The sequence below is a fragment of the Colletotrichum godetiae genome (assembly GCF_030913485.1).
Source record: "Colletotrichum godetiae strain CBS 193.32 chromosome Unknown BDP55scaffold_2, whole genome shotgun sequence".
Lineage (NCBI taxonomy): Eukaryota > Fungi > Ascomycota > Sordariomycetes > Glomerellales > Glomerellaceae > Colletotrichum > Colletotrichum godetiae.
The window spans coordinates 1,890,335-1,917,082 of NW_026851250.1; the positions used below are offsets into that span (position 1 = coordinate 1,890,335).

A 26,748-nucleotide genomic window follows, 5' to 3' on the forward strand; every position below is an offset into this window, starting at 1 on the left:
GGGTTAAGAAAAATGAAAGTGCAGCCCGGTCATGGCTGCAATGTTATGACCTCTACTATGACGACCATTTGACGTCCGAACTTGGAGCTCTGCTTCGCCGCTTGTTGGCCATGCTCGTTGGCAGGACAGGTGATGCGGCGGGAGCTGACACGGCGGACGTGTTTCTGCTGACGTTCTCTTTATTTGACAGAGAGCTCTCGGATCGTATTAGAGGAGGCTGCCCAGAGGCGCTGCTGGGTCTCGCAAATGAGTGGCGAGGCAGCCTGCTCTTGCCCGAGGATGGCCCGGTAGGCATGCTTGACGACATCTCGCCGCTTACCCGCCTGGGAATGCTCGTGACACCATCTCTGCTGCGCGGGCGGTATAAGATGGCCTCGCGCTCCTGAACCGCAGTCCGTCTCGGACTGGCGGCGACCTCAATGTATGCGCCGCCTGACCCTGGTGGTATTTGTGACAGCCTGTGATGGCGGGACTGTGACTGCGTCGGTGTGGCGGGCATCGACATGGCATGGTGAAGTCCGGGCGGGGTATAGGACGATTTCCGTCTGGGTCCGGATCCCGAGCGTCGGGACGCTACCGATCCAGAAGAGCCCTTCCTCTCCGAGGGCATGTCATAAAGCTCGCTTTCGTTGTGCGACTTGACAAGTTCAGACGCGAGGTTGCGAACCAGCACAGCAGTGTCCTTGTCCGCCAGCATTTGGATCGTATCAAACAGAGACCTGACTTGTTTGACGTTCAGGGAGCTGCTTCCGTTGCCCATGCCCAGCATCTCCGGCTCACATGCGTCCATAATGTTGCGGACTAGACGGAGTAAATTCAACCGTACGACGGCCTTTTTGTGGCCTAGTCTTTGGCCGATGCCAGCAAACATCTCCGGCTTGGCTAGTGAGCCTGATATCGAAGGACTCAAGCGGAGGAGCTTCAACAGGGGCTCCAGTAGGTTGGCATCAAAAGAGTTGAGCTTGTTTGTGTGAAAACAGGCAACAATGGCGTCAGTAAACTTGCCGTCGAGCAAGTGACTCTCGACCTTTGCCGTTTCTTCCTGAAGCCAGATAAAAATAGCATCCAGCGCTGTGACCTGCCAGTATTGGTCGGCCAACAGCGATACGTAAAAGTCCAGGCCCTTGTTCTGCCAGAGGTATCTACGACCCTTGCTTCCCGAGTGTGCCATGTCGCACAGTATGGGCAATGCGAACTCCTTGGGCGGACGATCGGTGTTCATAATCTTCATCAGCAAAGGGATAATGCCACCAACAGCAGCGTCCTCCTGTCGCTCCTTACTCAGACGGCAGAGGTTGAATAGGGTGTTCAGGACCTGGTTGGAGATCTCTCGGAAGTGCTGGTGTCCCTTCTTCATGCTATAGCCAAGAACATCAATCAAAAACTCGATGGCGTCAGCTGTGTGCAGCGTTTCTATCGTCGTTGACAGCATGGAAAGGTTCTTGATGAATTTGAGCATCGTGATCTGGTGGTTTGGTGTCATTCGTCGTAAATCCTTCAGGACGCCTGTGAAGTTGTTAGTTGATAACATCATTGTATCTGATACAAGACTTACTCTTCAACACTTGTCGATCCGCGACAACTTCCTTGACGTAATTCTCAGCCTGAGAAAACAGGTAGAAGATGTTGACGATCCGGCCTTCTATCAGTTCGGAGAGCTCGTCTTCTCCCTCCTCGTCGAGGACTCTGTGGAGGACCAAAGCAAGAGGGTAGAGAATCTTGCTTCTCGAAAAGATTCTGCAAAAGTCGTTCTTTGGTGTTGGGCCCTGAAGCTCAAAGACGTTCCAGATGCCATTGACGCCAATCAAGACGAGGTCTCGAGCATCATCAAAATCTTCGTCGAGAAACTCGACTAGAACATTCAAACCACCAGCGCTGACGAACATCTGCAAGGTCAGAGTGGACGTCTGGTACATTTGCCGAACAAAAGCTGCCGCTTCCAGTCTGATTTCGTTGGAGTATTGCCGGGCCGAGAACTTGGTGATGATTGGAATGCCACCAACGAAGCAGAGATTTTCCTGGATCTCGACATCGTCCAAAATAATCTGTCGACGCATTAGAACCACACCAACTCATATCGCAAGGAGTAAGCTACGTACAGTATTGACGACCTTCAAGAGAGACAGAATCATCTGCTGCCTGCTCTTAACTGTACACGGCTCGAGAAGCTCCAAAATCGGCAACAGGCCGTGAGCACTGAGAATGAGATCTTTGATCTCGGTGTTCTCCCACAGCAGGGCGAGCTACGCACGTGAGTAAAACGCCTCCTGGACGCAAAGACATGAAACTTACCAAGTCTTCAGCCAGCTCGCACAGCTTTTCCTCGCCTTCCGACGTTTTCAAAGACCGTACGAGCTCTTCCACCTTGCCTGCTAGCCTGGCGTGTCTGTCCCTGGCAATGTTTGCTTCCAGGTCCATTTCGTCCCACCCTGGGTCCATTGAGGCAAATGGATCATCCTCATCCTCGTCGTCCCCGAGCCACGAATTGTTGGAATACTTGGACAACACCATGAGGCCGCCATCTTCCGAGCCCCGATCGCTCTCCTCCCTCTCTGTGACTGCATCCTCGGGCCCGAAAATGTCGGAGAAATCTTCGTCGCCTTCGTCCTCGGCAAATTTTTGAATCTCAATCGATGATCTCGTCCTTCGCATGGGCCGATCTGGCAAAACCGAAGGCCGCAGCTTCGCGCTAGGTGGTCGTCTCGAGCTTCCCGGGACGGGTGATTGTGTCGAACGAGGCAAGCTCGTGAGATCTGAAGGATGAAATAGTTGAGGAGAATCGACCTTTTTGATGAAAGGGTTTAGTCCACCATCGTTGAAATCGTTTTCCATGAACAAATCCGAGTAGTCTTCTGTGTTCTGTTCCCTGAATGCCAGGTCTGGGGGAGCTGGTATCTCAAACTTGCTGGGGCCTAGCTGCGGCTTGACAGGAGACTTGGGACGGGACGGGTTTCTCGCATGGCCAGCCTTTCGCGGACTTGGCTTGGACGGCGATTGCTGCTTCATCGGCTCTGGGAACTTGTCGCTCTTCTTACGAGGCGTCGGACGGAGTGTCTGTTCCTGGAATTCGAAATCTGTAAATTGCCTCGGCCCCTTGATAGTCAACAATTCTCCTTCAAAGTCGTCATCGTAACTTTCAGAGTCGTTGCGAGCATCCGTGAGCGAAGCAAATGCCTTGAGCTTATCTGCGGAGAGCAACCCGCCAAAGTTGTCCTGTGGCTTCAAGTGAGGCAAGTGCAGTGCGCTCGGTGAGATGGCCGTTGCGAAGTCGTTGTCCCAATTGTCGTCATCTACTAGCAAGTCAATATGTCATCCTCAATCGAACTAAGCCGCATCAAAGGAATACTTACCAGCAAGCTCCGGAGACCTAAAGGCTTCAGGTGTCCGTCTCGGTTTCGCGAGGGCCAGAGGTCCTTTGGGCTGAGTGATCAGGCTCGGTCGGAGTGGTTCGTTGGCGCTGTATCTTGACCCGGGATGACCTTGCATCCCCGGAACCCCGCTGTCGGAACCGGTGGACGCCCTAAGTGAGCTTTCGGACGACTTGAGAGCCTTATTCCACTGTTTTACTTCCTCCACAGCTTGACTGAAATTAGCTGGCGCCTTGGAAACGGGGGCATCGCTTCTTCGGCATCCGATGATCCATGCGTGTCGTAAAAGTTTTCGCGCCGTGACTCTTAGGTTTGGATCTTTTTGGAAGCACTGCATCAAAAAGTCGCGGGACGCCTAAATCGTGTTAGTCATACAAACCCAGACGGAGAATAGGGGCTCGGGGCGCAAACCGGCGAAATGCCCTCAGGCAATGGCGGATGGTCATCATTGACAATGGCAAAAAGCGCGGGCATAGCTGCGAGATTATGGTACGGCGGCCTGCCCTGCAACAACTCAATGACCGTGCAGCCAACACTCCAGATATCGGACGCAGGACTTGCGCCAGAAAGTTGAATGATTTCTGGTGCCATCCAATAGGGAGTGCCAACGACCTGTGCTTCCTTGTCTTGCCCGCCTGCGAGTGTGCTCGTCGAAACTCCAAAGTCTGCGAGCTTGACCTTGCCGTCCTTGGTGGTGAGGATGTTGGCGCCCTTGATGTCTCGGTGGATAACACCCTGATCGTGAAGATACTGCAGTCCTTGCAGGACCTGTGTCGTATAGACGCCAACCAAGTTCTCGGGGAATTTGCCGTATGACTTGCATATTGAGTGAAGAGAGCCATTCTCGCAGTACCTGAGCCGATGTGTCAGCGATGATCGGATGAAATGAGAGCTCAACCTACTCGAGGATGATGTTGAGGCAATCTGCCGACTTGACAAAACCAATGTACTTGACGATATTGTCATGCTGCAAGCATCGTCAGCTCAAGCGCCCTGTACATTTTCTTTAGTCGGAAGCACCTACATGCAAGTTCTTCAAAAGGTCGATTTCAGACTAGAAGGATGTCAGTCTCGGTATCCCACCGACAAGGCAAGCGAGCGAAGGGCAAAGTATACCTCAATCATGCGCAACTCGCTCTTGGGCAGATCAGCAAGCTTGATCTGCTTGACCGCAACGGCCTCGCCCGTTCCCCAATTGAAAGCCTTGTAGACGGATCCAAAGGCTCCCTTGCCGAGACATTCTCCCAAACGCTGTATGAAGGAACCTGTCAGCTTTTGCGGCCCTCGAGCATCATTCTCCCCTCCTCTTTCTCCATCTTCACGTCGAGGGAGAGTCCTCAGAGCCGGGTATACGCACATAATCCTTCAAACCCGGGTCTTGCAGCGCGGAGCTCTCTCTGGGGCCCTGTTTCTCCTTGCGCGGTGTTCCTGGACCCCTCTCGCGGGAGGCGACCACGGCGGCCCTGCCGTTTACGTGGTACTGACGCTCGATAGAGGACGAGGCCGACGACGGTGGCGAGGGATTGGGCATGGTGGTCGGCGGATGGGAGGCCTGGCGCAATCACGAGGCAGGTATCTTGTAGTCGGTGTTCGAGGGTATCGGCATGAACCGTCGCAAAGCAGAAGCGATTCCGTAGAAGAAGGACCTGGTCTTCTCAAACTAAAGTAGCCGAGCAAAAGGATCGTAAGGTCAAGCGAGCGGCGATTACGGCAAAAGTGAGGGCGCGCTGCACATTGCCCGGCAGCAGGACGGCATGCCAGTCGGATGCAGTTCGGGGTCGTGGTTCTCGGTCGTCGGGCTTCGTTCTTCTTTGGCAGTTTACGGTAGGGTAATTGTCTAGACCATGAAAATGTCGGTGGGCATGCGGCGGGGGGAGGGGAGAGAGAAACCCAGTCGAACGAGGGTGGTGACGTGAGGGCGGGTGCGCGGCTGGTGGTGGTGATTTCCCCAATGTGAGAGGCCCAGACTGGTGGGAAATGACGGCAGCGGAAACACACAAAGAAATAATCGTGGGTGTCGTAGGCTACCCTTGGAGGTTGCAAAGGCCAGCCAGCTAGTGCCTCCGTTCCGCGATTCGTACTTGGGCAGAGGGACAAAAGAAGTTCGGTATGCCCTCCGCTATCGAGTTTCACGTCGTCGCTGCAGTCGTCAAGGACGGCCGGTCGATCGGGTCAGAGGCGTTCGGTCTGCTGGTCGGGAGCGGTGGAGGGGTTTGGGTGCAAAAGGTCGAGTAAACGAGCGGACGGGAATTGGGCGGCGGACGGGCGGCGAAGTCGTGGGTGGTGGGTTGGTTTGGCAAAGATGATGTCGGAGGGGTTCCCGGGGGTGGGATGTGGGCATCAACAGACAAAAGCGAACGAGAAAAAACAAGACACACGAGATGAAGTGTCGGCACCACACACTCTCTCTGAGCTGAAGCTGGAGCTTTGGGGATAATGATGTATTTTGTGAAAGGTGATGTGTGAGTCTAGGATTAGGTACTTTTACACGCACACACACACCGTACACACACTTACAGGCGCGCGGGCCAGAAATGATACGGGAGATGGGAGATGAAAGCTGAAGAGATTCGACTCGCTGGTGCTGACGCGCGCAACCGCATTTGGCTCTCTCCAAGGCACTTCGCTGTACAAGTGGGAAGGTCCAGTGGGCGAATGGGCGAGCCGGCGAGTGCCATCAGTGGTCAGGTAGCCGCAGGGCAGCGATGCACCCAGGTACCTCACCAGTCACCACTACCTTACCCAGGTCATCCGTTCAGGCACGGGTTTAAAGGCTTCAGGTCCATCTCTCCAGTCACTATCACATACACCACCTCGCCATTATTTACGGTACTACGATTACAATCGCCCACCCCAGCAAAGACAGATCGATGCAGTGTGACGGCATGTCTTGGCCGCGCTCTGGGATTAGTGTACTTCACAACTGGCCCTGGCCGGCTGCCATCGGTGCAGAGGAACAGGCGGGGCCCAGGTGGGACAACCTCGAGGCTTGGGCAATCCGGGCACGCTTCCATTGAATCCCATTCCAAACTTCTCGCGCTAACAACGCTAGAAGCTCTCGCACGCCGCCCCCCAGAGACTCCGCCAGCGCGCTAACACGCACCCGACCTGAACTGGAAACAACCAAAAAAGAACGACCCGAGTTTCAATCCTGTTCCTCTCTCATATCGTCACCTCGCTTTGGCTACCTTAGCTATGGAAATGCACACCGAACATTGATTAACCTAGGCGTGCTAGGTCAATATCTCTGGGGCTGCCCATTGCCAATCCCCTCTTCTCGGTCTCGAAAGTCAATGCGCTCCAGTCGTCTTACACAGACACGTTTCCATCCTTCCTGATCTTCCCCAGATATGGCACGCGTCTACGGATAGACATGTACCTTGCATTCTTGAACCCTTTGAGTGACTTCAGGTTTCGCAGAAACCCCGTCCTCTACAAAATGCACACCCCATCCCGCAATCCATTATTGTTTTGTGAGAAATCGCTCTTCGCCGTGGTAACGGCGTGACAGTGTCTCGTCTAGACGAGATCAACATACCCCCGTTACGGTAATACGGATACCTACCCCTACCTTCCCCCATGTCAGCGACAGGGCCACCGAGTCCCCCTCTCATTACCTGACGTCGTCTTTTTTTTTTTCTCAGTTCCTCATGGCATTTACTCCGAATATCACTCCTCTTGGGTATCCGTACGAATCAATCCCTTGTCCCCCCATCCAAGCGCTTATGAAAGTACTCCGTAATCACCTACCTTAACCGTCCACGTATTAATACAGGGGAAGAATGGGGACAGGAGAGCGAACACTAGCCGCGCTCGCTCACACACGTCCGCACACCCACCCGTGGACTGCCCTGAGGTGAGGTAGGTATGGTGATCAGCGCGGGAACAAAAACACACTAAGGCACGCCGCCCGGCTTCGTGACATGTGAGTGGCCAGCCCGACGACCTGCATCTTACCCAATGTATACTTTACCTTACCTTGACACCCAGCCGCGAACGTCTACACCAGATTCGGAGAACCACGCCTTTTTGTCCGTTCACGATCCTACTTGATTCAAGTACATACATACCTAAGTTGATCATCCTTATGATTTGACCTTCCTCCTGGCAGCCAATATTCCCTCTTTGATATTTCATCCCGTCTCATCTCATCTCACTCCCCAAGCATGCAGCCAATACAGGTAGGTATAAACGACCATTCAGAACAACACAACACGAGCCTTTCAGATTAGATACATGACACATTCCTGAGCGCCCCTCTGGAGTTAAGAAACGTATAGGCTCGTAGATCCGTAGATCCACCAGTCGGATGACCAAAAAGAGAAAACAGCAGAGACATCAACATGCCCCCCTCGCGGCCTCACTCTCTGCGACTGAGACACGGGGAACATGACCATTGGCACTTTTTGCTCTTACCCACTCTCACCCCTTCACTCACGTCCAATGCTAACAAGCATACCACGGGCACGTCAATCAACATAAACAAGAGCCTCCTCGGGAAAGAAAATGTGGCCGACGGCCGTTTCATTTCTCTTGATGATTCTTCGCCTCGAATAGCAAAGATCCTCTGCATCTTTTCACCATGGGTTTCTCGCAGGCCTCCCTCCCCATACGGAACCTATCCGGTTATCATCGATCTCAAAACCGTCACGCTTCCATCTCAATACACGTATTATACAGATGGCCCGCCCAGATAACTGCATGGCGCCATTATAAACCCCAAAATGAACCCTGACTGCCTCCCAATGGCAGGTCCTATAGCCGTTATACTCCAAACATCATGCCTTGGGAAGCTTCTTTTACTTCCCAGGCTTTTTCGCTTTTTCTTATTAAACGTAGAAAATCGTAGCCCGGCGAATCGTGCGCGGTTCAAGATTCATCTGGCAGAGTCCGGGAAAGCCCAGCACCTGCCCACCACTCATCGGGAATGTCTTGTCGCCGTGCGAGATGCCGTACAATCTCCTGCATACCCTCCAGTGCGTTGTCGTTGGACGACTCGGTGCGGCTCGGGGGGGCTGCGTCACCGTCGCCATCCCCCTGGCCGCCTGCATCGCGTGATTCCTCGCTCGAATCTCTGACAATGTGGTCGAGCAGCTCTGGTAGCGGAGTGGGATCTCGAGTCGCGATCCTGTAGTGCCGAGCGAGCTCCAGTCGCCGACGACTTCGCATCTCTTCGATGTCGCGGCTACTCATGGCCCTCATAGCTCCCGGAACCCTGTCCCCACGAACGTAGGATATTCTGCTCGGATCATTCGCGTCCAGGTCGGAGACGAATCGCCGGTGTCTGGACGGGTAGTTCATCGACCAGTGATCAGGCCAGCCCCTTCCCATGTGCAAGTCTTCGTGGCCCTCACTATCCGAGTTGTCAAGCCCGGATTCGCAAGGTTGCTCGGTAGACTCCTCAGCCCTTTCGGGTCTGTCTACAGACGTGCGAGAGGATGCGCCAGCGCTCTGTGATTGCGATGCAGAGGCAGAGGCGGAAGCCGAAGCCGAAGCGAAGGACGAGCCAGCACTGGGAGGCTGCGGGTCGGGCGTCAACGTGGTCAACAGTGTATCCCAGACGCCATCCTCATCAGGGCTGATGCTTCTATTACGGTCGCCAAGGCCGTCTGCGAGAGAGGCCTCGATCAAGTGGCCAAACGGACGAATCCGGCGTACGCGCCGGGACGATGCGCGATCCGGTTGCGATTCCAAGTCGGGTCTACGCATACGTCCTGCAAACCTGGCGGAAGTTGCATGCTCGGGACTGCGGTCAAAGCGTGCTGCAACTGGCGGGGCGGGCTACTTGGTATGTCAGTCAACAGCGTACTCCGGAGTCACAATCAAAAATGCCTACCATTGACATGCGATCGAGCTGTGCCCGACGAAATCTCCGTCGCTCTCTGTAGTCGGCGTATGATGATGAGCCCTCAAGCTGAGCCTGGTCGGGTTCCTGCCAGTTGGCGTCCTCTTCCCCGGTCGGGGGTGTGACGGTAACCCCGCTGGAGAGCCTGGGCATGCGGTTCAATACCCATTCATCACCATACATGGAAATCAGGCGAGCTTCGCTGGGCTCATTGTTGTCAGGTCGACGATTGCGTGCTTCGTTCACACGTTCGATGATTTCAGCAGCGGGATTACGGCGTTCGGGCACTGGAGGAGTCGAACGCGAGGGGGGTGCAACGTACGCCTCGGGAGGCGGAGGATGGCCAGATTCGATCCATGGATACCGGGCGCGCGGGATAGGTTCGGGGCCGGGAGTGGGGTAGTTATCGCGGAGTAGAGCAGCGCGACGGCGGAAGGGGCGGGCGTCAACGCTGCGGCGGGAGCGGCGAATGGTAGAGCGAGGCTGCCGAGCAGCTGCAGACTTGTCGCCGATTTGAGCGGGAACATCTGACTCGACGGGAGCGATGAAGAGTCTGCGGATGGGGAGATGTGATGTTAGTGATGGAATGCGAGGCCAGGGTATGAAGCAGTGTGCATTCACCGCGACTGGAACACAACTCGGCAGCGACCGCGGCGACGACGTGGCCGAGGCAGTCTTTGGAGGCGGTCGACGAATCGCAAACGAAAGTATGCGGAGGATTTGTGATGAACGAGATGGATATGGATGGAGGCATTGGAGTGGAAGCGGATGCGATTACGCGATGCGACTGGCAGGTCGAGATTGAGCCAGCGTCCCACAGGCCAGGCGCAAAGGCAAAGGTAATGCAGCGCGACCAGGAAAGCCGCAGGGGTAGGCGAGAAACTTACGGGAGTCCCATTGTGACCGACTAATGGCGCGCGCGCACAACGAATGGATTGGATTCAAAGGCAGCGGGGATGGTAGATAGGCGGTGCGAAGTCTCGGTTTGATCGCAAGATTTGATGCGATTATCGTCGTGATGAAAGTGATGGAGAATGGGTCCGCGGTACCGTGTTTCGCGATAGATTCGCGATGGAATCGGCGAGTTGCGCGAATCCGAAATGGCTTTTCCCTCGTGGGGCGGACAGGCGGGAGAGCGGGAGCGAGGATTGGGGGACTTGGGACTTGGGACTTGGGACTTGGGGGGTCGGTGACGGACTGGGACGGGGCCACTGGAACTGGACGTGGATTGACGGTCAAGGACGAAATGGAGCAACCTAAGGCGAGAGGACGGGAGGGGGGAAAAAGGCAGACTGCGGAACAATTAGAAAAAAGGAACAGGAAGGAAAATGGAAAAAAAGCGCGGGTCTTTGGGGAATAGCCGCTTTACTTCTTTTTTGTGAGTGGCTGGCCGCGCCATCCCTCCCCGGTCGCAGTCATGGAGTTCTGCCTTTCTCTTTCCCCCCTGTGGCGCGGGCTTCCTCAAGCAAGTCATCTTTGGCCAATCACGGAGCCTTCCCGTTGTATGGTCACTGGTCCGTGGTGAGCCTGCCTTGCCTTGCCCTTCACGCCTGCCTCCAATGGAAGTGTGGCTGGAGCGGCACTTGCCAACTTCCATGAATACATCTCGGTACGTACCTCCTCTTGGCTCCTACTCAGGTACGTACTCCTCGCCTTACCATTGGAGCAGGAACCATGCCCAGGGTACCTACCTGCTTGAGCTTCGTGCCTGCCGTGCCTGCTTGCACATAACGGCAGCCACTCCGTTAACGTTCAGGATCAGATGCAAATATCTGGAATGCTCATTCATGATCATTCGCTGACATCGTTCGGCACCGGAAACCATCCTCGTGATCCTGATAATCCAAGACCCTATCATTCCCACAGCTTTCCAGTGACTCACTCCTGAGGGAGTAGAAGAGCAACATTGAGTCGTTGCCGGGCTACGAAGTCCGAGCAGCCCTATACGAAAAAGTGTCTGTCGGATCCAGAGCCGAGACCGAGATACGGATAGACCGTTGGTGATCCTCTGGGTCTTAACACCCGGACGCAGCCAGAACCACTCCGTCACCTTCTACCAGAGAGGCGAAGGACCAGACCTAGCAGGAAAACGACAGACAACATGGCGATGAAAGGCATCAGCCTAGGCCTGCACCGCATCTCGCGAGCCCTCGAGGGTGTACCCCAGAAGTGGGATGCTATCCACGTCGCAGGCACAAACGGTAAAGGCACCACTTGCACGTACCTATCAGCCCTGTGCAAATCTTTTGGCATCTCAAACGGCCTCTTCACATCGCCCTACCTAATCGAGCCGCGCGACGCCATCAAGATCAACGGCACACCCGTGGCGCAAGACGTCTACGCCGACGTCAACCGCAAGATCCTCGCCGACGACCAGGCTCGTCTATCCCAGGATGCCGCCCAGGAGGCCCTCAGCCTCTTCGAGGTGACCACTCTCATCGCCTTTGGCGCCTTCAGCCGCGCCGACGTGCAAATGGGCATCGTCGAGGTCGGTCTCGGTGGCCGCCTCGACTCCACAAACGCTCTCCGCCGCAAGAGCGTCACCGTTATCACGAAGATCGGCCTCGACCACCAGGCCTTCCTCGGCAATACCTTACCCGAGATCGCAAAGGAAAAGGCCGGTATCATGATGGCCGGCGTGCCGTGCGTCGTCGACGGCAGCAACCCGCCCGAGGTCCTCGAGGTCTTCCGGCAGCACGCCGCTAGCGTCTCAGCGCCGTTGCACCTCACCACGAGCCAGCCCGGTCTGCTCGAGACTCTGTACGACTCGGAGCTGATGCCGCATCAGGCGCAGAACATGGCGTGCGCCATTGCGGCTTTCCAGCTCGCGTACCCGCACCTCGATCTTTCTGTGGAAAAGGCCCTGCCAATTCTGAAGGACGTCAGTCACTTGGGTAGACTGTCATGGCTGAATGTCGAGGCGAGGCATCCGTCACGTAAAGGAAATCCCATCCTCATTGACGGTGCTCATAACCCACAGTCAGCCGAGACGTTGTCCACATACGTCGAGCGACGTCTGCGGGACGCTGATAAGCCCGTGACGTGGATCGTATCAGTATCAAAGCAGGACGGAAAGGACGCCGGCGGCATGCTGCGGACGCTGCTCAGGCCCGGAGACAATGTCGCCTGCGTGGGCTTCTCTCGGCGGGAGACGATGCCCTGGGTTGAGCCTTTGCCGCTCAAGACCTTGAGGGAGATGGCCTCGAGCGCGGGCGCCAAGGAGGTGTTTGAAAGCAAAGACGGTCTCGAAGAAGCTACGAGATGGGCTGTTGAGACTGCCAAAGACGGTCCGGTTGTCTTGACGGGGAGTCTCTATCTAGTCGGTGACGCATATAGAATTCTGTCGTGAGCAGCCACGGGATAATCAAAAGTAATTGTAAATCCGCTACCTCACTGGTCTATAATCCATCGAGGATGCCCTTTCCCTTTCTCGTGCCGTATATCCACAGTATGCGACGCAAGCTACCTTAAGGGTGGCAGCTTCAAAGCTCAATAATGAGAATGAGCAAGGTGTATCATACAATGGAGAAGTTGCAACTTTCACCGCCACCAACATCACATGATCCACAATCTGATGCACATCAAAGCTCCAAAACGAAAACTCACAAGTACCGTCTCCTCACATTTGTAAACAAGAAACCCCTGAATTTGATATCTAGGTATCGAAACAATGACAACAACACCTCCCCCGACCAACCTCATCGTCGTCTGCTGCCACGGCATCTGGACCGGCGGCCCCACCAACGGCGCCGCCGAGTCCGAGTGGCTCATCGCCGACTTCCAAACCGGCGAAACTCCGACGTTTGTCGAGCACATCAAGGCCGGGCTGACGGCGCTGCGGGACGAGTACCCGGCATCCGCGCTCGTGTTTTCGGGGTACGTGCCATAGTCCGCCCCCGATCACTCACTTGTATTACCCCTGGCGATTGTGATTTCCTTTTCGTTTTACTTTGTAGTTTGGTTCAGGCGTCACTTCACATTCATCAGTGTGTTCTCATATTATCGCTATGCGTTTCAACCCTTCTTTATGATAGCTTCTTACACCTCTATATCTGTAAAAACTAACATACCCTTTTCCCAATACCAAAAGGGGCCCAACACGCAAAGAAACACGCCTCTCCGAAGCAGAATCCTACGCCAACCTCGCCGCCGCAAACGCCTACTTTGGCATCCTCCCTCCTCCACCTTCTCCCTCCTCTTCCCTTTCCTCGTCCACCACCACACCTCCATCTCCTCCCATAACACCCCTCATCCACACAGACACCCTCGCCCTAGACTCCTACCACAACATCCTTCACTCCCTCCTCCTCTTCCACCGCCTCTACTCAACCTACCCCCGCACCCTAACAATCATAAGCCACGCCTTTAAAAAACCGCGCATCCTCGACGGCCACTGCGCCGCCATAGGCTTCCCCTTGGATCAGACCAGGTACATCGGGATCGATCCGCCGGGGATGGAGGGCGCCGCTGCTGCTGCTGCTTCGACGACGACTAATGCTGCCCCCGGGGAGAGGAAGGACGACGAGGATGATGGCGAGGAGGACGATGGTGACGGTTCCAAAGCGGGAGCCATCGCGGGCGTAAAGCACGCCGCGGACGAGTGGACGGTTGATCCGCACGGCGTGGGCGCGAGTCTAGCGGGCAAGAGGAAGGCGAGGAACCCGTGGGGCCTGGAGGATACTTTATTCGCGAGCGAAGGGGAGAGGAGACAGAGTGGTCTCGTTACGATATTTGTAGACGGGCATGAGGCGCTTGTAGAAGATGCAAAGAGGCCGTGGGCGTAGAACAGTATCTTTACGGATACGCACACACATACACACACACACACACACACACACACACACACACACACATGTATATATTCCCTTGTCTTCAACCTCCTTGATCCCTCAGTGTGCTCTGCTCTGCTAAGCTTTCGGACCCTCAAATCTTCGACTTCTCCCCAGCTCCCGCCCCAGCATCCTTCCCAGCAACAGCCCCAACCAAAAACCTCACCGAATCCTCCACCATGCCCTCACTAAAAGCATGTCCAACCCCCTCATACACCTTATTCTCAACCTCGACCCCAGCATCAGCAAACCACGTCCCCGTAGCAGCCGTCAGGAACTCCACAAAGGGCGCCGACATGGCGTAGGGCACCAACTTATCCTCGCCGCCGGAGCAGATGAGAAACTTCTTGCCGTGGAGGCGTAGGCCGTCCAGGACGCCGCGCAGACGCTCCTGTTCGTCTTGAGTGAGACTGGCGGCCCGTTCCGAGATGGCGCTGGTGCCAAAGAGGATGCCCTTGGGGTCGTGACGCAGACAAGAGGCTACGAGGTCGCGGGGAAAGTCTCTGCTGCCCAGGAACGAGGCGCCGTTATCTTGCGCAGAAAAGGTTGCCAGCTTGGATAACCTCGCGCGGTCTGACAAGAGAGCTGTTTTACACAAGTCGAATTAGTCAAGACCTTCTCTCACCCCTCTCTCATACCTCACCATCTCACGAGACAAACACATCCCCTATCCGCAGCTGAGAGAAGAAAGAAGGAAAAAAAGAGGACTTACCCATATAATCAGGACACCCAATAATAACAACCCCGGCCTCAACCCTCTCCTCCCTAAACATAGTCTGCCACGCACTATGCCCACCCAAGCTCACACCCAACACCAGATGCTGATCAATCTCCCACCCCTCCTCCTCCGCCGCCGCCTTCCCATCCCTTCTCTGCCCCAGCTCCATCTTCACATACCCCTCCGCAACATCCAACAACCCCTTCGTGTCCGCCACCATACCCGAAACCATCCCCCACATATCCAGCGCATGCGTCTTGTTCCCCTCGCGCCAGCTATCCCGCGCCGCCGCCGACGCCGTCCTGGTGCCGTGGTTCTGCTGGTCAAACGCCACGGCGATGAGGGCCCTGGTACTGCCAGACGCAGACGACGACGATGTCTCCTCCCATTGGGAAATCACCCGGCTCGCGATATCACCCATGTCCTCCTTTGCACGCAAGCGCGGGTGATGAAGCCAAAGACACGAGACCGCCGACGGCTTCTGCTTACGCGCGACGAGCTCCTCGAGACCGTAGACGTCACAGAGGAGACCCGACATGTGGATCGTCGTCTTGGAGACGGCGGGCGGCGGGGTGGATGCCCGCATCGGGTTGTGCGTTGCTGCCATGGCTCTTTGGATGCGTAGGTTAATTACGTATCGGTGAATACAATGTTATGAGGTGACAAAACTTGCGGAAAGTCTTCTGCCCCTAGGCCGTATTCTGAAGGAGAACGACGTTAAGAAACCACCGAGGGACGAATGCTGTTAGGATAAAGAGGTGTAAGTGAGAGAGAGGTGAAGTTGATAAGCGCGGAGTTGCCGAGGCCCCCCAGAAAAGACCGGAGTTGCGACGGAGCGAGTGCAACGTCAAAGTGGATGCGCCCCGTGGTTATGGCCGAGCAAGCTTGCAGCTCGCAGCCCGTCCGAACCTCGACTCCGATTATAGACTTCGATCATGTAAACTTACACCAGTTTCAACAAGCCGACCTAGGACTTGGATTAAGACCAGGACACACTGTCGATGGAGCAAAATCTTGGAATCCATCAAGGCGATCGTCGGCAATATAATAGACATTATTTCCAAGGCCATTGATTTAAAAGATGAGTTTTCTAACTAATGTAGGTAGTTTGGAAAAGGCCCAAGCACCAGTCAGTGCTCTCAAGCAACAATCATCAAAATTCCCTTTAGCTATTCAGCCGAGTCCGCAAGTAAAAGAATCGCCATTCGAGCATGCAGACTTTCACCCCCTAAACGCCGTATTTCTGTGCCTGTCCGTTCCCTTTCCGTTCCCTTAGCCCGTGTGTCATTACGACCTATGTACGATGATCGATCCGTCTTTGTTAGCCTGCCTGGGCAGACTGCACTCATTAAGTCCCGACAACATAGGGCAACCCCCCATGCCATCGAGAAGCAAATTTGGTCGAATTGTTCCGCGAGTGTTGGTAACCTCGCTCTTAATCCATCTTCCAATGATTTGTCAGACCACCATCGTGATCCTCGTTACCCAAGTACAACTCGATCGCGTACAGAGTCATTGTCGCTGCTACGTTTGTCCAGCGCCAGACGTTGCCGCCCGGGTCGCCTCCTCTCAACGTCCACCCATCTGGTCCATCATTCGTCGAAAAGTGTTGCAGAAGCAAGCTTGTGTACATGGCGATGAGAATCGAAGGCGAGAAGTAGGTGATGATCCCAAGTAGCCAGTTGGCAGCGTCTGATTCCTCCAGAGTCGGTTCCTCCATGAGAGCCCTCGCTCCTGATTCGCGGACAGCAGGAATAATGCGGGTAGCGCAGTAAAAGACAAGAAGTCGGAAGGCGAGAGAAATGATGACAGAAGGCGTAATGGTCTGGAACGCTGCATACAGAAGACTGAGAGACGAGTGAACGGCATGGGGAAGGGAGCCGAGCATGTGAAGTAGAGTCGAGTAAGATGCCATGATAATCGGCGGCAAGGGTGGGAAATCGGGCTGTGAGGACTGGTGTTGATCCGCTTCTGTGGACTCCGAGGGAAGGTAGTCGGTGAAGATCTGGTAGACGCAGAGAACGACGTATGCGAAGAGTAGGGACGACTCGACAGGGTTGCCGCGCCCGCTGCCAATTCCATACGCGCAGAGGAAGAACGCTGAGGTCATGGTGACCCCAATCAAGATGGCATCAGAGTTGTCGATCCAAGGGAAGTGGGCGACACGCCAGAGGAAGTAAACGGCACTCGCAAGCACGCTGCCAGAGATAACGAGCAGGATAATCTGTCAAAGCCGTCAGTAAGTCTCGCAAAAGCCAAAGTTTGCGATCCGAACCTGTGAGACCAGGCTATGGCCAGGCTGTTCGTGACCGGCTTGGGTCTCACAGAGTCGGGGCACAGGAGAGGGGTTCCACGTACGATCCAAGTGTCGCTTCGTCCTCTGTTGACGAGCCATTTGGTGATCTGCCCGGCAGCTTGGATAACAAGCAGAGTGCAGAATCCCTCCAGAAGCTGGAAGACCGGACTTGAGTACCTCAACGTCTTATCCCAGCCGCCCAAGGTTATGGTCTCAATAACACCACCCTCGCCAAACACCCACTCGCCCCATGACGTCGACTTGGAGGTGGTGATGCCTTGCAACGTCCGCTCCACCCAGTTTGTAGCTCCAGCATCGACAGCGAAGCGGCTGAGGGCCCAGATCAAAAGTCCGGGAATGACAACCCACTGCGAGAGCCGAAGGATGACGGATAGGGCCCAGCGAACGCGTGACTTTGCGGGGGTTACGACGGCGATGGTCGAGTAGACAAAGTAGAAGGCGGAGAGGGCGAGACTGTAGGCCAGTCCACTATCTCTGCCACCGACATCGAAGGCGACGGGTATGGAGAGGACTATGCTCAGCAGGAAGATGGCACTGGCGACGATTCGGAGGAACCACCACATCGGCGCGACGAGCTGGCTTGCTGGAGCCGCGCCGACAGAGGGGTTTGTATCTGACGATGGCCGGCCACTTTGGACGGCGAGTCGGCGTAGTCGCGAACAGTCGAGGGAGGCGACAGAGAGAGGCGCTCGTAAATGTCGTCGCAGACTTGGAGAGGGCCGAGCTTATTAGTTTGGTGGTGGAGAGCACGCGAGACGGTGAGGGGACCGTGAATGGTGTTTGTATCAGGGCGTAGGTGGATCGTCTCGTTTCGCTGGTTTCGAGGGTAGGAACTCGGCAGAGGTATTCAGAGGCTATTGTCAGAGTCTTCTGTTGCTGAAAATTGGTAGGCATCCAACTTGAAGCAGAGAAGGTGCGAAGTCGGTCCAGGTCCGACGGTCGGGAAAGAAACCTGGGTGATTAAGGGAAAACCAACCAAAGTGTCAACCTGCCGGTAGATTTTTGGGCGAGGTGGCAGGAAGCGGACCACAGGTGGGAGCTTGGGCTTATCGTTAAAGGCGATTCTGCTCGCCTACGCTCTTATCTTCACGTGGCGCTACCTCAAGGCTCAAGGTGTCCGTACCTTAGGTAGCTGCTAAAATGCCTGGGTTTAGGTACCGTCTGGGAGGGACGATGGAACGAACCTCTCTAAACACTTTAAGCCCATGGGCGGTGAAGCTGCAGCTTTCAGGCTGATGTGGCAAGGCCCAAGCTTTCCCTCCCATCTTTAATTCTCTACGTAGTAGTTACTTCATTCTGTCTAATTTCTGCCTTGATTCAGTAGAAGAAAGGAAAGAATGGTGACGGCGGTCCACTTTGCTGCGGCAGGCAGAAATGAGACATCATGATCTGCGAGACATAAGGCCACAGACTGCATGCAACACCTCACATGCACAAAGAGTGAGGAACTAACGGCCACCGTTTGGAACACAACCAAAAAAAATCACGAGTAAATCAGTGGGTGTCTTTTCCAGGTCGCGTGCCCCTATCGTTTCTCTCTCGTGCCGCGCTGGGCTGGTTCGATCCCACTTCAGATTAGCAACGCAGGTCCAGTCCATCCCATCTTTTCTTCAAGTCCGGGAATCCCAGCAGGGCCAGCCTACCCAAGGCCTGACAAGCTGACAAGTTCTTAGTATTATTGCAGCGGTTATTGCAGCGTTGCAGAGGCGCCCTGCAGCTAAACGGTCGGCCTCCACTTGAAGAGGTGCTGGTGCCATTCTAGCCCCCTCTGGTGCCATCCCTGCCCTGGTCCCTTCTGCTCTTCCCCATCTGCCAGTCTGGACTTGAGAGCTTGACTTATCTGCATGTGACAGCCAATCATGGGGAACCCCCTCTTCGATATGTCTCTTCCTCAACCTCACTCAACCAGTCATCACAATATGAAGCTACTGCAAATCACATGAATGGTTTAGAGACCATCTTTATCCTTCAGCGCCAAATTAACATGCCCAGTTGAAGCTTGAGAGGTTTTGGTCTTGGTTCATCTCATCTTGACGTGCCTCGGACCAAAGCGGGGTTCTTGAGATAGCTGTGGGCATGGTACTCTCAGTTCAGTCGACGATACTTTGCTCGTAGTCGATGCTCAATATCTCCGGGCCTGTACCCAAATTTGACCTCTATGTCTTTGCCGGACTGGCGTAACCTCTGAGTTACTTAACACATCTTAACTCTAGGTAAATGTCGGATAATTGCCCTCTGGCTCTTGATACATCTGAACTCCATATTGCTTTCAAGAACTCGCATTCTACCCTCGATGAATTTGTTTTTAGGTCTGTTCTAGACATCAACTACTTACATCGCCGCTTTTGACGCCAGATGCTGGTCTATTATTCGTTGCAACAGGAAAGCGCTGTAACAGATGCCTATTTTCGAAGTCCATGGAAGTCATTGCACAAACCAAACATCCAGGTCACAAATGCCAGCGTCCGTCAGGTTGACGGAGAGTCTAGTAAGAACAATCCGTGTGACCCTTTGTCAAGTTGCATCATTCACTGGATGATATCCAACGGTCTCCTTGTTCCTTGATGCCAAGCACTAAAACCAAGCATTGTAAGTCGCACAAAGACGCGTGCCTCGGGAGCATTGTTTCTTCAACCGCTAGCCCTTCGTTTGATGATCCATTGCCAAAAGCAATTTCCGCGACTTTTAGTTCTGACGACCACCGATTATCTACATGCAACGTAGCTAGACATCGCCCGTTCAGCTCCTCTTCCCTGTGTAACGGACCCGATCTCAGATCGAACCCATCTAGCAGAGGCACGGCAGATGAATCGTCTGATAGTTGCTGCAGTTCCTCCCAGTTGGCACATCACTCCCGGTTTGAAGATAGAGTTGCCAGTAGCTTGTATCCAGCTGACACACCAAGAAGTTCAACTCTGTCAGGTGTTAGTGAGCATCATTTCTGAACAATCACGAAGGAAAGCTTGATAATCGTGGTGAACGAGAAACCACATACGACGTCCCCAGCTACTGCTCTGGGTGGTAATTATAGTATCCCCTTCGAGACCCCACGCGCTGGTGCCGGAGGCGTTGCTCAACTGAAGAGTCTTGTACGACGTAGCATCGCTGCCAAAGTTGAGATACGAGCTCGAGTTGGCGCTCTGTATAGTTCCGGCAATGTTGAAGAACTCCGCCGATGCCTCAGGTCCCAGGACGGGGATCGACTTGTCCTTGGGATAGGCTTGAAGGTACAAGTGGTAGACGGGGTCGGTTACGCCCCTGATCTTCTCAGGCTTGGCGAGAACGATGCCGGCGAGGGAGGCCAGGGACGTGGCGAGTAGGGCGAATCTCATTGTTGAAACGTTGCTCTTTGGTTAGGATGTTGCTTTCGGGATACTCGTAAGCTAAGTATGATTGTCACCGCGGGTGCAAGAGTTCGAGTCTAAATCCATCATGATGCCAATATCGTTCTTTTAACTCCCTCTTATGTCAACCATTCCAACCCCCTCTTGCGGTCCATCTCCCTCCGAAGACCTGCTCGATGGGCAGAAACTCTCTGGCTATACGGCAGTCGTATATGGCGGGTAAATGAAAAGGAGCAAGGACGGCGCGTTGAACGAGCCAATCTAGTAGACCAATGTAACGATGCGGCCATTTGAGAGCACTCTGTCTCTGACGGCCCGCGGCAATCCTATCCGATTAAGTTGGCACGGAGAAAAAAAAAAAGAAGACAACGTGGGGTTCGCTTCGGCATAAAGCCTCCGTCCCATGTCATACTGGACAAAGTTACGATTTACATACATACACACACCACGGACACTCGCTCGACTTCGGATCCCAGACGGAGGCGATGCTCTTCAATCATGCTCTTGCTCGCAGAAACACGCATTGCGCGCACGCATCGGGTGTGTGATGTGAGATACCCGTACCTGTCCAGGAGAAGACCACGCGAGGTACAAAGCAAGATATACATGATTTAGACCTGGGAGAGCACGGTTTATCCCATCTTCTCACGCATCAGAGCGGCAGAGGACTAGTCACGACAGAAAGGGCGTACGAATACCACAACAGAGCTGGTCAAGTGATGCACTGCGATATCATCGCCACTGGCTTCTCGTAGGCGACGAAAACAAAAAAATACAGCTTTGTGATACCTTGAAACTTGCAAGATGGAGCATGGCCATCATCTTGGTTGACCTTACGGATAGCTTGGATGTGTTGCACGGCATGGAAAAGGTCGAGATGTGCAACAAGTGGCAACCAAGCCGGACAGGGGGGCAGCCACGCAGCGCATATCAGAGTGAAGGGGAAAGAGGTGTGTGGGGATTCAATGAAGGATCTGGATTTCCCCAAATCTCCCCCAATGGCCCCCAACAACGTCTCAAGAAAACCAGAGAATTTTTCAGCAAATCCTTGTTCCTCTCAGCCACCAACAGCTAGAGGGAGTTCTGCCAAAGCCCATCTTAACCGCGTACGGAATACAGAGGTGAGAGAGAGAGAAAGAAGGAAAGGTACGGATAGGTGGGAGAGGTGCCATGCAGCCAGAAACCATAAAACACATGTTCTGAACGATTGGCCACAGCGGGGCAAGGAAGGGGACCCCTATGGGCCATTCCATTTTCATTCCAGCAACCCCCCCACTGATCCATGGATATCCGCTGCGCCACAGGTTGCAGAAAAGAGAACAGATGGAAAGCAGACCGCAGAAAGAGCAGCAATGCAGAAATGCGGTACCTGGGGAGGCGACCTTGTTACACCGCTTGACCGCTTCGGAAAGGGACACACACCCCCATGCCTAGGTACCTCTCCCAAACCCCTAACTTCTAACAGCCCGCCATCAGGAGATTTACCATTTTCGAGGCATGATCTCTCTCCCACCAACACTCCATTTCCTGTTGCGCAAAGGGGGAAACACACACAAGACTTTTTTTTTTTTTTTTTTTTTCGTCTCTTTTTCATTGACAAGTGCGCTCGGTGAAAAACTCTCGTTTCCTCACGGACACACTCTTTCTTCTCGAGACCTGGACATTTTTATAAATTAAATGTCCCAGAGCAGCTGATTCGACACTGGTTCTCTTTTCGCCCCTCCTCTCTCTGTCTCTCTCTTGGGTCAGGACAGATTGATATCGGCCTTTTTTTCCCCTCTCTCGATACAACTGCCCGCGCGCGCCACACCTCAACACGACACCCACGAACAAGCACCAACACCGTCAACCCCCCTTCAAACACCGCAGCACAATGGCTTCGTCCGCTGCCTCAACCGTGACGCAGCCGTCCAAGCGCAAGTCCGCCGTCGCGCCCGATGGCGTCGCCGCCGGTAAGCTGACGACCGATGCGCCGACCGAAACCTCCAAAGAGAAGGACTTCTTCTGGACCTACACCGAGGAACCACACCGAACCCGCCGACTCGCCATCATTAAGGCTCATCCGGAGGTATGTCACTTTACTTGACGGCACGACACAAGCTTCCGCATACCCCTTTCTCTCAGTCCACGAACAGCAATGCTCTACAGCACTGGCCAATGTCTTGCCTATAAGCTGCCAAATGACTAACAATTCCATCAACAGGTCACCAAGCTCTGCGGGCCGGAGCCCCTGACAAAGTACGTCGTCGCCGGCGTCGTCGCCATGCAAATCTTCTGGGCCTGGTACCTCCGCGACACCTCCTTCTTCTCCTGGAAGTTCTGGCTCGTCGGCTACGTCTTCGGCGCCACCGCCAACCAGAACCTCTTCCTCGCCATCCACGAAATCTCCCACAACCTCGCCTTCCGCTCCCCGCTCGCCAACCGCCTGTTCGCCATCTTTGTTAACCTGCCCATCGGCGTGCCCTACAGCGCTTCCTTCCGTGTAAGTATTCAGTAGCTGCCAATGGCAAACCCCTTCTCCCCCAGATACCAAACAAATCACTGACATCCATACCTTCCAGCCCTACCACCTGACGCACCACAAGTCCCTCGGCGTCGACGGCCTCGACACCGACCTCCCCACCGCCCTCGAAGTCGTCTTCTTCGACTCCATCCTCGGCAAGGCCTTCTTCTGTACCTTCCAAATCTTCTTCTACGCCGTCCGCCCGACCCTCGTCTACAGCGTTCCCTTCACCTGGGTCCACTACCTCAACATCGCCGTCCAGCTCGCCTTCGACTACGCCCTCTACTCGGCTTTCGGCTTCAACACCATCCTCTACTTCCTCCTCTCCTCCTTCCTCGCCGGCTCCCTCCACCCCCTCGCCGGCCACTTCATCGCAGAGCACTACGTCTACGAGACCGTCACCCCCGCCCAGCGCGACGCCGCCAACAACATCCCCGTCCCCGAGACCTTCTCCTACTACGGCCCGCTCAACTTCTTGACCTACAACGTCGGCCTGCACAACGAGCACCACGACTTCCCCGCCGTCCCCTGGACCCGTCTGCCCAAGCTCCGCGCCATCGCCAGCGAGTTCTACGATGAGCTGCCCCGCCACGAGAGCTGGACCTATGTCATTTGGCGCTTCATTCTCGACCCCAACGTCGGCATCACTTCCCGCGTCAAGAGGAAGCAGGGCGGTCGCAAGGTTGGCGGCGGTGCCGTAGCCCACTGGACGCGCGAGGAGATTGAGGCATGAGGGAAAACAGGACTAGAGAGAGAGGGAGAGAGAGAAAGGAGTATGGGTTGTTTTCGATTTGGAAGACGAAATCTGTGTATAAAGAAAAAGTCATCTGATGAATAAGTGGCATTATATATATTTAGCTCACGAACCCGGGTTATGGATGATAGACCCCCTCTTTCGATATGACGAAAGTTTAATGAAACATCAAGTGGAAATACGAAATATTTGGACCTAAATCTTTTTTTTCTATCCATGTCTCTTGGAATACAAAGGTAACGCAACCTACGTTGGACACAACGCCGAAAAGTTTTGTCAGAATACCAAGTCGCCACGGAAGCTATGCTTGCTACCGGGTGACATACATGATAGAACACTTCAAAACAAATTCAAGGTCTCCAGTAGGAAAGGGCAGGACACAGACGAAAAAGAAATTTGGAATAAACGATCATGATCTGCCTGGCTTTTGTCACGTACAATCTTTTTCTCAGATGGTTGTACGCTAGATAAGGAACCTGACTCCAGGCTCCTCTTTCTTCTTCCAATCCATTTAGTTTATAGCCTCAGTGACAAAAAGGCGAGAAGAAAGTACGGTACGTCGACCAGAGTCTTTCGGGTTCTGGGTCTGCGGCGTTAAAAAAGAGGCACTTCCGATCATATTCCTTTGCATCATAGGCTAGGTTGTCTAGTGCTCACCGTTGCTTCCAAGCTCGTGGCTGTGGATCTTGATGAGACTTAGCGATTGTTAGATATACGACAATGCTGCATGGCGGCTTTCATAATGCCATGTAGCCTGAATCTGAACAAGGGCAAGATAGGTTTCGTCTACGCCAACCTCCTGTCTAGCTAGTTCTGTACCATCAGATATACTGCTCTGGTCTTAAAATGCAGCTCCTAGGGGCGCTACGTTGATGTCACACTGCACTGGAAGATGGAAATCGTCATGAGATCAGTCTCTGAAATCAACTACTTCGCGTCCGGGACGCCACGCCGTTACGACAAAAAGAATCCTTATGGTTACATGTGATTTGACTCCGTTCCATGTCTGTCGATGGTCCACCTCTCCATCCACCTCACCGCGTCGCCACACTTCCGCTCATCGTGCCATTGTCTTTTGGCAAGTAACTACAAGGGCGTCACCGGCAATGCTGCCTCAGCCCAGTGCTACTTAGCGCGCTTCATAAGTCCTCCAGTAGAAAGGTCGTGTAAAGGGGAATTGTCGGGGAATACCAAGAATGGTTTAGAAGAAGAAGTAAGCAAGGAGGAAACTGAACAAGCACAAAATAGCGACAATTTGTACCGAAACACCTTCGGCTCCCTGCCGCACTGCCGCGGCAGCCTCTTGGGCCGTGGGGAGCTTCTCCGTCTCGGTCTTGACGCGTTGCCGGAGACCACTGGTGTCCTGCAGACTTGCAATCTTGGCCTCGGCCTGGGAAAGCTTTTGCTTCAGCTCCTCGTAAGTGACCTGGGCGGTATTGGCAACGACGTGACTCGCAGCGCTGACTGTAGACTGGGCCTTCTCAGAAACGGTATCGTCCTTCACATCGGAGGTCGACGGTCGGGGAGCAGGCGCAGGGCTGCCGGAATCCGCATCTTGCTGGGGAGACGAGTAGACGTTGGAGACATCGGGGGTATAGTCCTGCGATTTGTTAGTGATTCGTTTCAGAGTCGACGAGCTGCCGGAGAACGTACGCCGTTAACTACGGACTGGCGATTGGGTGTGGATGCGACAGCAGAAGCGCTGCCACCATTGAGGGACAATGTGTCCTCGGCGTTGAGCCAGTTGACGCGGATCTTTCGCTCGATGAGAGAAGACTTGTCAGTCTGGTCGAGCTGTGATATCAGTCGCTTGATTAGCTTGTGCGCCAGAACTTCAGAGTCAATGTGGGGGTTTCCTACAATGTTGGCAATGCTCGCGAATTCCTTGTCAGCGGTGATGGAGACGGACTGGACCAGGAACTTGTCGCGGCACTTGGTGTCGAGAGCTGGCTCTGTCTTCATGGCCTGGAGAAGGACTGAATGCTGTTAGTGACATGTGACCACCTGGCGTTTGCGCGAAGCACCTACCCGTAACCTCGACATCTTGTCCAGGCTCAACACGACCCGAGTTAGGGCGAACGCAGTACCTGGATATGTCGTCAGTCGCTTACGAAGGCTGCACGGGATGCAAGGGATCGTACTGCTTCGGGGCGGTGGTTTTGACCTAGTCGCAAGTTCTGTGAGCAAAGGGTGACGTGACAGCCGAGGGATTGGGCGGCTGCATACCTTGAAGGCGATGGGGGACTGGTTCGGGTTCTTGATCCGCAGAATCCGAGCGACTTCGACAGTGAAGGGACCTGGAAAGGAGGCAAACGTCAGTACGATGCCGCATGGGATGTGCGCAGGAGGGACGTACGCTTGAAGCTCAGCTCGGTGGGCTCGATTTCGACCGACATGGTGGGCTTGGGTGGGTGCAAAGCTTATGGTGATGTAGAGTAGATTAGGAGAATGCGGCGCAATCGAAACAGGCCTCGGCCTGGGCAACGGGAAGAAAAGAATTTGCGAGATAAATGTGAGAGGGGGTGAGACGGTGTCGAAGGAGTGTTGCGCGCGGGGCGATATTAGAAAAGTCGATGGATTGTAAGGTAAGGTCAAGGATTCTTGAAAGAGTACGAACGTAAGGAGGGAACCTGTGGTAAGGTAGGTAAGGTAAGGTAAGGAAGGCAAAGCAGGCGAACAGGGTAATTGACCACGGTTCGGGACGGGTACGAAGTACGGGCAAAAAAGCAGGTGTTTCGCACGCAAGAGCCCACGACGTAATACACACCACGGCAAGGTACTAAGGTAGCCAACGGGCAAACTGGGCTGGACTCGATTGGGATAGGGAGGATGTGCACACCAAGTCCGGCTTCTGGGCAAACCAATTCCTCTCACAGTCCTCGGGCAGTCCAGGCCAGGTTTCATTAAGGTACACTCTAGACTCTCTAGCCCCCCAGTGCCCCCTTACAAGTTTAGCGGACGGTCAATCGGAGTCGCGCTCTGGGGCCTCGGGCCTCCACTCAGAGCTTCCCTTGAGAATTGGGGGCAGGGGTGGTTAATCCGGGCCCGGGGGTTTGATTGATCATGTTCA

The 26,748-nt window shown here is 54.4% G+C and overlaps 10 protein-coding genes across 10 annotated transcripts; 4 read left to right on the forward strand and 6 right to left on the reverse strand.

Annotated features, from left to right (window-relative positions):
* Nucleotides 1-55: 55 nt before the first annotated feature.
* BDP55DRAFT_539367 (uncharacterized protein) lies at nucleotides 56-4,899 on the reverse strand (the record flags this gene model as incomplete). Its single annotated transcript, XM_060568026.1, has 10 exons — nucleotides 56-1,506; nucleotides 1,556-2,045; nucleotides 2,100-2,243; nucleotides 2,293-3,290; nucleotides 3,351-3,723; nucleotides 3,780-4,221; nucleotides 4,271-4,335; nucleotides 4,393-4,422; nucleotides 4,485-4,619; nucleotides 4,726-4,899. The coding sequence occupies 10 exons, from the start codon at nucleotides 4,897-4,899 to the stop codon at nucleotides 56-58; spliced, it is 4,302 nt and encodes a 1,433-aa protein (XP_060436479.1).
* Nucleotides 4,900-8,089: 3,190 nt separating this feature from the next.
* On the reverse strand, nucleotides 8,090-10,313 carry BDP55DRAFT_141539 (uncharacterized protein). The gene is made up of 3 exons (XM_060565563.1): nucleotides 10,101-10,313; nucleotides 9,205-9,766; nucleotides 8,090-9,149 (listed from the first exon to the last, which is right to left on the reverse strand). The coding sequence occupies exons 1-3, from the start codon at nucleotides 10,109-10,111 to the stop codon at nucleotides 8,238-8,240; spliced, it is 1,485 nt and encodes a 494-aa protein (XP_060436480.1). The 5' UTR covers nucleotides 10,112-10,313; the 3' UTR covers nucleotides 8,090-8,237.
* A 594-nt stretch (nucleotides 10,314-10,907) lies between these two features.
* On the forward strand, nucleotides 10,908-12,730 carry BDP55DRAFT_643992 (Mur ligase). The gene has a single exon (XM_060573550.1). It carries the CDS (start codon nucleotides 11,315-11,317, stop codon nucleotides 12,560-12,562), a length of 1,248 nt encoding a protein of 415 aa, XP_060436481.1. The 5' UTR covers nucleotides 10,908-11,314; the 3' UTR covers nucleotides 12,563-12,730.
* Nucleotides 12,731-12,737: 7 nt separating this feature from the next.
* On the forward strand, nucleotides 12,738-14,066 carry BDP55DRAFT_643993 (uncharacterized protein). Its single transcript, XM_060573551.1, has 2 exons — nucleotides 12,738-13,089; nucleotides 13,304-14,066. The coding sequence occupies exons 1-2, from the start codon at nucleotides 12,884-12,886 to the stop codon at nucleotides 13,995-13,997; spliced, it is 900 nt and encodes a 299-aa protein (XP_060436482.1). The 5' UTR covers nucleotides 12,738-12,883; the 3' UTR covers nucleotides 13,998-14,066.
* On the reverse strand, nucleotides 14,067-15,727 carry BDP55DRAFT_141613 (uncharacterized protein). The gene is made up of 3 exons (XM_060565564.1): nucleotides 15,708-15,727; nucleotides 14,755-15,461; nucleotides 14,067-14,627 (listed from the first exon to the last, which is right to left on the reverse strand). The coding sequence occupies exons 2-3, from the start codon at nucleotides 15,365-15,367 to the stop codon at nucleotides 14,137-14,139; spliced, it is 1,104 nt and encodes a 367-aa protein (XP_060436483.1). The 5' UTR covers nucleotides 15,368-15,461; nucleotides 15,708-15,727; the 3' UTR covers nucleotides 14,067-14,136.
* Nucleotides 15,728-16,195: 468 nt separating this feature from the next.
* BDP55DRAFT_689655 (ICE2-domain-containing protein) lies at nucleotides 16,196-17,640 on the reverse strand (the record flags this gene model as incomplete). The annotated part of the gene is made up of 2 exons (XM_060576761.1): nucleotides 16,196-16,984; nucleotides 17,119-17,640. The coding sequence occupies 2 exons, from the start codon at nucleotides 17,638-17,640 to the stop codon at nucleotides 16,196-16,198; spliced, it is 1,311 nt and encodes a 436-aa protein (XP_060436484.1).
* Nucleotides 17,641-19,753: 2,113 nt separating this feature from the next.
* On the reverse strand, nucleotides 19,754-20,629 carry BDP55DRAFT_141761 (uncharacterized protein). Its single transcript, XM_060565566.1, has 2 exons — nucleotides 20,073-20,629; nucleotides 19,754-19,992 (listed from the first exon to the last, which is right to left on the reverse strand). The coding sequence occupies exons 1-2, from the start codon at nucleotides 20,407-20,409 to the stop codon at nucleotides 19,865-19,867; spliced, it is 465 nt and encodes a 154-aa protein (XP_060436485.1). The 5' UTR covers nucleotides 20,410-20,629; the 3' UTR covers nucleotides 19,754-19,864.
* A 435-nt stretch (nucleotides 20,630-21,064) lies between these two features.
* Nucleotides 21,065-22,164, forward strand: BDP55DRAFT_141710 (uncharacterized protein). Its single transcript, XM_060565565.1, has one exon. It carries the CDS (start codon nucleotides 21,270-21,272, stop codon nucleotides 22,032-22,034), a length of 765 nt encoding a protein of 254 aa, XP_060436486.1. The 5' UTR covers nucleotides 21,065-21,269; the 3' UTR covers nucleotides 22,035-22,164.
* A 130-nt stretch (nucleotides 22,165-22,294) lies between these two features.
* BDP55DRAFT_539994 (fatty acid desaturase) lies at nucleotides 22,295-23,657 on the forward strand (the record flags this gene model as incomplete). Its single annotated transcript, XM_060568081.1, has 3 exons — nucleotides 22,295-22,489; nucleotides 22,625-22,903; nucleotides 22,983-23,657. 3 exons carry the CDS (start codon nucleotides 22,295-22,297, stop codon nucleotides 23,655-23,657), a joined length of 1,149 nt encoding a protein of 382 aa, XP_060436487.1.
* An 897-nt stretch (nucleotides 23,658-24,554) lies between these two features.
* BDP55DRAFT_644006 (MSP domain-containing protein) lies at nucleotides 24,555-26,569 on the reverse strand. Its single transcript, XM_060573552.1, has 7 exons — nucleotides 26,035-26,569; nucleotides 25,905-25,975; nucleotides 25,820-25,842; nucleotides 25,707-25,765; nucleotides 25,539-25,654; nucleotides 25,332-25,472; nucleotides 24,555-25,278 (listed from the first exon to the last, which is right to left on the reverse strand). The coding sequence occupies exons 1-7, from the start codon at nucleotides 26,072-26,074 to the stop codon at nucleotides 24,880-24,882; spliced, it is 849 nt and encodes a 282-aa protein (XP_060436488.1). The 5' UTR covers nucleotides 26,075-26,569; the 3' UTR covers nucleotides 24,555-24,879.
* Nucleotides 26,570-26,748: the final 179 nt, after the last annotated feature.

What these genes read in the sequence shown, in the direction of transcription:
- BDP55DRAFT_141539 (XM_060565563.1), bottom strand. An exon ending in AGCTCGATCGCATGTCAATG is followed by an intron (nt 9,150 to 9,204) that starts GTAGGCATTTTT and finishes CATACCAAGTAG; the next exon opens with CCCGCCCCGCCAGTTGCAGC.
- BDP55DRAFT_643992 (XM_060573550.1), top strand. Translation starts at nt 11,315, where the DNA reads ATGGCGATGAAAGGCATCAGCCTAGGCCTGCACCGCATCTCGCGAGCC.
- BDP55DRAFT_643993 (XM_060573551.1), top strand. Translation starts at nt 12,884, where the DNA reads ATGACAACAACACCTCCCCCGACCAACCTCATCGTCGTCTGCTGCCAC. An exon ending in TCCGCGCTCGTGTTTTCGGG is followed by an intron (nt 13,090 to 13,303) that starts GTACGTGCCATA and finishes CAATACCAAAAG; the next exon opens with GGGCCCAACACGCAAAGAAA.
- BDP55DRAFT_141613 (XM_060565564.1), bottom strand. Translation starts at nt 15,367, where the DNA reads ATGGCAGCAACGCACAACCCGATGCGGGCATCCACCCCGCCGCCCGCC. An exon ending in TGGGTGTCCTGATTATATGG is followed by an intron (nt 14,628 to 14,754) that starts GTAAGTCCTCTT and finishes TGTGTAAAACAG; the next exon opens with CTCTCTTGTCAGACCGCGCG.
- BDP55DRAFT_141761 (XM_060565566.1), bottom strand. Translation starts at nt 20,409, where the DNA reads ATGAGATTCGCCCTACTCGCCACGTCCCTGGCCTCCCTCGCCGGCATC. An exon ending in GAGCAGTAGCTGGGGACGTC is followed by an intron (nt 19,993 to 20,072) that starts GTATGTGGTTTC and finishes AACACCTGACAG; the next exon opens with AGTTGAACTTCTTGGTGTGT.
- BDP55DRAFT_141710 (XM_060565565.1), top strand. Translation starts at nt 21,270, where the DNA reads ATGTGTTGCACGGCATGGAAAAGGTCGAGATGTGCAACAAGTGGCAAC.
- BDP55DRAFT_644006 (XM_060573552.1), bottom strand. Translation starts at nt 26,074, where the DNA reads ATGTCGGTCGAAATCGAGCCCACCGAGCTGAGCTTCAAGC. An exon ending in CACCGAGCTGAGCTTCAAGC is followed by an intron (nt 25,976 to 26,034) that starts GTACGTCCCTCC and finishes CCTCCTTTCCAG; the next exon opens with GTCCCTTCACTGTCGAAGTC. An exon ending in TCGCGAGCATTGCCAACATT is followed by an intron (nt 25,473 to 25,538) that starts GTAGGAAACCCC and finishes CTGATATCACAG; the next exon opens with CTCGACCAGACTGACAAGTC.